Source organism: Papio anubis, chromosome 5 (assembly GCF_008728515.1).
Source record: "Papio anubis isolate 15944 chromosome 5, Panubis1.0, whole genome shotgun sequence".
In the NCBI taxonomy this organism is placed as follows: domain Eukaryota; kingdom Metazoa; phylum Chordata; class Mammalia; order Primates; family Cercopithecidae; genus Papio; species Papio anubis.
Window position 1 is genome coordinate 128304390 of NC_044980.1, and position 6046 is coordinate 128310435.

A 6046-nucleotide genomic window follows, 5' to 3' on the forward strand; every position below is an offset into this window, starting at 1 on the left:
GCCCTCCAATCACCTTGAGAAAAAACCTGAAGTCCTTATAATAGTTTATGAGGCTCACTGTGATTTGACTGTGCACCCCATCTATATTAGTCAGTTTTCATGCTGCTGATAAAGACATACCTGAGACTGGACAATTTACAAAAGAAAGAGGTTTAATTGGACTTACAGTTCCACGTGGCTGGGGAAGCCTCACAATCGTGGCAGAAGGCAAGAAGGAGCAAGTTACGTTTTACATAGATGGCAGCAGGAAAAGAAAGGGAGCTTGTGCAGGGGAACTCCTCTTTTTGAAACCATCAGATCTCATGAGACTTAATCACTATCATGAGAATGGAAAAGACTTGCCCCCATGATTCAATTACCTTCCACCAGGTCCCTCCCACAACACATGGAATTCAGGATGAGATTTGGGTGGGGACACAGCTAAGTGATATCACCATCTCTCTGTCCATCCTTGCCAATGGCATGCTCTCTGTTCCAGCCATGTCAGCCTCCTTGCTGTCCCTGTAATACGCTGCATGGCCAGGGCTTTCCCCTTGCTGGGCCTTCTCCCTGGGATGCTCCCCTCACTCGAGATACTGGCATGACTTCCCCACTCCCTGTCTTCATCTAGTCCTTTGCTTAAATGTAACGACATTCAAAGACCTTCCTTGACTCCCTTTTCTAAAAGAGCAACCATTCTCCCACTCTGGCATTCCAGAGTCACCTTCTTTTACTTTATTTTTTCTCCTCAGAACTTACCCAGTCTTTCATAAATTTATTTTGCCTTTCCCCACTAGAATGAAAGCTCCTTTGGGCCAAGAACTTTGTCTGTCTTGGTTACTGCAGTGCCTAGAAAGGTGCTCAGCACATAGTAGGGGCTTGATAAAGAGTCATTAAAGAAATAAGAGAATGGGTGGAATCTTTATTTTACTAGTTCATCCTAATCTTCCCTTGCCTGCTTTCACAAAGGCTTGGAAGCAGTGTATAGAAATACATATGTTGGCTGGGTGTGGTGTCTCACATCTGTAATCCCAGCACTTTGGGAGGCTGAGGGAGGTGGATCACCTGAGGTCAGGAGTTCGAGACCAGTCTGGCCAACATGATGAAACACTGTCTCTACTAAGAGTAGAAAAAATTAGCCAAGCATGGTGGTACGCATCTGTAATCCCAGCTACTTGGGTGGGCGAGGCAGGAGAATTGCTTGAAACTGGGAAACGGAGGTTGCAGTGAGCCGAGCTCATGACAGCACTACAGCCTGGACAACAGAGCAAGACTGTCTCAAAAACAAAAACAAAAACAAACAAATACATACATTAAACCAGGGCAAAAATAAATGTAGAGATAAAGATAGAGAATGAAGAAGCTTTCTGAAGTGCCTGCTGGTTGCTTAGTGGAAGACTATGTGGAGGATAGAGACATGGCTGTCAGCAGGGAGGTCTATGTTCTATCATGTGTAGGAAATTTTAGTAACTTGCCTGCTCTTCTCTTACTCCCACCTCACCCCCTGATCCCCTACCCCACCCCCTACCTCCACAGGTGGCTTGTGGATGAATGAGAGTTTGCTACAGGAAGAAAGAGGTCCCTGAGGTGGGGATAAACATTTTTAATCACTTTTCTTCTTTTCCCCTATTTGAGAACTCCAAGAGCTGCACATATATGCTGACTTCCTTAGAAGAATAGTATTAACTGGTGGGAGTAGAGATGCCCCCCACCAACGATGTTGTTAAAGACTTTTCTTTTTGGAAAGGTGCTCTGGGTCCTGGAAAGGTACTCTGGGTCTTACATCTCTACATATTGAGTTGTGAGCCTACTGTGGCAACAAACTTGAGGATATGATTTGCTATGTTCAGTCTCAGTGGTAAATGTCTTCCCTACTGCTTCCAGTGCTGCACATATGCAGCTGTATGAGGCCAAGCTCCTGCTGCAGCTGTTTGCCAGTGCTTTCCCCTAGGATCTTGGACAATAATCAGTACACAATCTGTTGTTCTCTTCCCCTGTCCCAGACATGTGTGCCAGTGTTACAGCTGGACTCTCCATAGGAGACTTACCCTTCTTGAATCTGGCCTGGGCCCTTCAGAAAGCTAGAGGGCATCACTTCCAAGCATCCTATGCATGGGAGAGCAGAAAATCTGATGCAGACCATTTTGTTATTTGCGCTAGGAAAACAGAAAACACAAAACTAGTCAAGTGAATCAATTCTGAGACAGGCAATAGAGTGAGACCCTGGGCTTGGTTATTTTAGAAACACGACTTTTTCCTTGGAGCTTTTAGCAGAAGAGGTTTGAAGATTTTCTTGAATGACTTTGTCTCTCTGGGGATTATTAGAGAAGGCATTCAACTTTCCAGAACCTTCTACAAAGTAGCCTTTGTATCTGAAGGAGGGTGCCTTGTCAATGGCTGGGCTTAGTGATGCCTTCAGGGACCTAGTGTATGGATCTGTGGATCCAACTCACCATGATAACATGTGAGGAGGGAAAATGCTTCCATAAGTAGAACCTGCTATCAGTGACTGTACTCTGGCCCTCTGCTTCTATGTGCCTCCTAAACAAATATATTTTCTCTATAAATATCATTCACTGTACCAACTTTGTGTTCAGGACACATTTTCCTGAACCCATTCCCACCTTCTCCTGCATCCTTGCCACTAAATCACTATATTCATGAAAAGAAGAATCCAGTGGAAAAAAAGACCTGTTTTTGGTTTTTTTTTTGACACAGGGTCTCATTCTGTCATCCAGGTTGGAATGCGGTGGTGCCATCAGGGCTCACTGCAGCCTCTACCTCCGTGGGCTCAGGTGATTCTCCCTCTTCAGCCTACTGGGTAGCTGGGACCACAGGTACACACCACCACGATGGCTAACTTTTGCATGTTTTCCACGCTGGTCTTGAACTCTTGAGCTCAAGTGATCCACATGCCTGGGCTTCCCAAAGTGCTGGGATTACAGACATGAGCCACCGTGCCTGGCCGAGATCTGGTCTTAACAACACAGGGTAACTTGTGAGCTGAGGAAAGTCAGTAAAAGCATTTTAGGAACTACATCTTGTAATTACCCACATTCTAAAATTTTAAAACAAAAACTGCTACTAGCCGATGCTGTTAGCTAATTGTCAGACAACAGACAAACACACTGCAGCCAGAAAAATCCCCACTGAGTTTGGGCAGCTGATTTCTCTGGCATCAAATGAAAGCTTTAGCTATTGCCCCTGAGGCCTGGCTGAGGAATCCCTGCACCCAAGCAATCCCTCTGTGTGCCCCTCCCTTCCCCACCACTATGGGCCACAGCGGGTGTTAAGTGTGTGTGTGTGTTGGGGGGATGGGAGTTGAGGAGAATGCAGGAACCCTAGCTCACAATCTTAGGCAGCTACACACCCCACTCAGGACACCACACCAGCATGATTCATCCCACACCTCACAGCCAGGGTGAACCCAGCCGCAATGGACAACAATTTGGAGGCATTGTTTACAAATTAATTTCCCCCTCTAAATAGGCTGTTACAAGAGTGGACCCTTCTGCTTGCCTAGCCTAGGCCCACCTGTCACTGGGATTTCCTAACCAGTGGTCACACTGTATTGATCTTTTTAATCCCCTCTCTTTGAAACACAGAGCCAGCTGATGTGGAGTTCCTCAAAAGAAAGACTCTCCCACTGCCCCTACCTCAACAGGTAGCTGCGGATCTGGGGCTAATTCCCTACTAAAAAGTCTTAATTGGCTTATGGGGAGCCTGAAAGATCTCTCTTGTGTTTACAAGGTGAAAGGAATGATAGATCCCAAACGCCCTAGTCTGTCTGTATCCGTTTCTTGGTGGAAATCAGGTGCGTTTTATTTTTTAATTGTTTTTGAAACAGGAATGGAGGCTTTGGAGGTGAGTGGGGATAGTGTTTCACTTTAGTGGTTGAGCCACCAGGGAAAAGCAAGAAAAGCCCCAGAGACACTAATATTAGGCAAGAAACTTGGTGACTTATTTTTTTCTTAGTTTTTATTTACATGAAGCATCTGCAGTACAAAAATGTAAACTTTGATAGCTCATAATAGAATAAACTCTTTATGTACAAAAATACATTTTCATATGAATGAAGCATCTTGAATAAATTAAAGTACTCTCCAGCCCTGTGCCTGAATAGCTAAGCAAGAGTCTCCAGTTCTTCCTAGAGCGAGCCTGCAGTGGTGGGGGTCGGGATCCATAATGCATGAAGCCCACTCCTTGTCTCTCCTTTTTAAGCCTTTTCATTGTATTGTCAGCCGGCTCAAACCGAATTTTCATGCTCGTTTTTCTTCATTAGAGTTCTACAAATTGTAAAATTGACTTTTCACCTCGTCTTCAGGGGCTGATCTGTCCCTTTTCTAAATCACACTGAAGTGGTGGCTGGGGTCAGTTCTGAGCCAGCCACAAAGGAGGTTTTGTGGAGTTCAGAAAGTGCAAAAGGAAAGGCCGTCTAGGGGCGGGCAGGAGGGGCCCGGGGCTGAGGGCTGGAGAAACAGACCAAGAGGCAGCCGCAGCGAGTGTGCGGCGACCTAACAAGCGGCTCAGGTATCCCCGACCGCTTTAAAGCTCCCGCTTCCTCCCTCCGCCTGGAGAGGGGGTCCCGAGGCGGCAGCTGGGGCCCCATCTATTGCCTGCTGACTAGGGGAGGGGGAAAGTAACGGTGTCTACAAAGGGCCTAGTGGTAAGGGATGAAACAGGGCGTTGTGTGGAGCAAGTCTTTGGGCAGGCTTGGGAAGGAGAAAGCAGGCTCGCTGGGGCCGTAGGTGAAGTCTTCGGAGGCGGCGGGGCTACTTGGGTCAGAGAGCGGGGAGGCGGCGGCGGCACCTGAGCCCCAGGACTCTGCATCGCTGGCGGGGCTTGGGGGACCGGGCAGGCAGGGGACGCACTGCGGCGGCAGGAGGCGCTCCCGGGCACTGCCTCCGGGCAGCCCTTGATCCGCCAGGCGCAGTGTCTCGGCCAGAGCCCAGATGTAGTTGTAGGCGAAGCGCAGCGTCTCGATTTTGGTGAGCTTGGTGTCGTCGGGGAACGAGGGCAGCACGCTGCGCAGTGCGTCCAGCGCCGCGTTCAAGTTGTGCATGCGGTTGCGCTCGCGATCGTTGGCCTTGACGCGCCGGCTCCTGCGCAGCGAGTGCAGCAGCGCCTCGGAGCGCACCCGCGTGCGGCCGCGGCGCCGCCGCCTCTCCTGCTCGTCGTCCTGTGCCCCTGGAACCTCAGACGCCCGGGAGATATTGGGCGCGCCCCTGCGGGCTGGCACGGGCGGCCCCGAAGCAGAGGCTGCCTGTTGGAGTCTGGCACAATCTTCCTCGTCGGTGAGGAAGCCGGACAGGTCACTGCCGCTGCTGCTGGCGCAGTCGAGGTCGGAGATACAGGTCTCAAGGGGAGCTGGCATCGTTGCGCTGTGCAGGACCGACGGACAGATAGAAAGTCGCTCAGAGCGCTGCAGCCCGGACTGAGGGCAGGGCCGCCAGGGCGCACTTACGTTCCCAACAGCCTGGGGTTGTTACTCTTTGCCAGTTGCAGGTGCGAGAGCCTGGAAGGGTGCAGGGGCGCACGGAGAACTTGGCCTCGCCTCCTCGCCTCGCCTCCAGGGACCACGCGCCCGACCGGTCTCCCGAGTGATGTCGCCGGCGATCAGATCAGCTCGTGTGAGGACCGAGTGTGGCACACGACTGGCCTCAGGACCCCTTAAGTACCCGGCGCAACAATGGGCGCCCCCCTCCTTTGCCACCTCCGCCCCCGCGGCAGCCCGGGTGAATGGAGCGAGGCGGCAGGTCATCCCCGTGCAGCGCCTGGGTATTTGCATAATTTATGCTCGCGGGAGGCCGCCCTCGCCCCTCCCCCACCCGGAGTGTGCCCGTAATTACCGCCGGCCAATCGGCGGCGTCGCGCGGCCCCGGGAGTCGGCTCGGGCTAAGCTGGCCAGGGCGTCTCCAGGCAGTGAAACGGAGGCGGGGGCGGCTCGCGATTAGCGGCCGAGGCACGCTCCTCTCGAGGCCGGCTGGGCGCCCCTCGCTGGGGTGGGACGGGGAGGCGGGGCACGAGCGCGAAAATGTGAGCCGCCCATTGAGTTGCGGAAACCTGG

At 51.4% G+C, this 6046-nt stretch overlaps 1 protein-coding gene across 1 annotated transcript; it reads right to left on the reverse strand.

The window, feature by feature from the left end:
- Positions 1-3935: 3935 nt before the first annotated feature.
- Positions 3936-5651, reverse strand: NEUROG1 (neurogenin 1). The gene has a single exon (XM_003900121.4). The coding sequence runs from the start codon at positions 5351-5353 to the stop codon at positions 4640-4642; it is 714 nt and encodes a 237-aa protein (XP_003900170.2). The 5' UTR covers positions 5354-5651; the 3' UTR covers positions 3936-4639.
- Positions 5652-6046: the final 395 nt, after the last annotated feature.

Bases quoted from the DNA above. Each gene is read 5' to 3' on its own strand.
- NEUROG1 (XM_003900121.4), bottom strand. From the start codon at position 5,353: ATGCCAGCTCCCCTTGAGACCTGTATCTCCGACCTCGACTGCGCCAGC.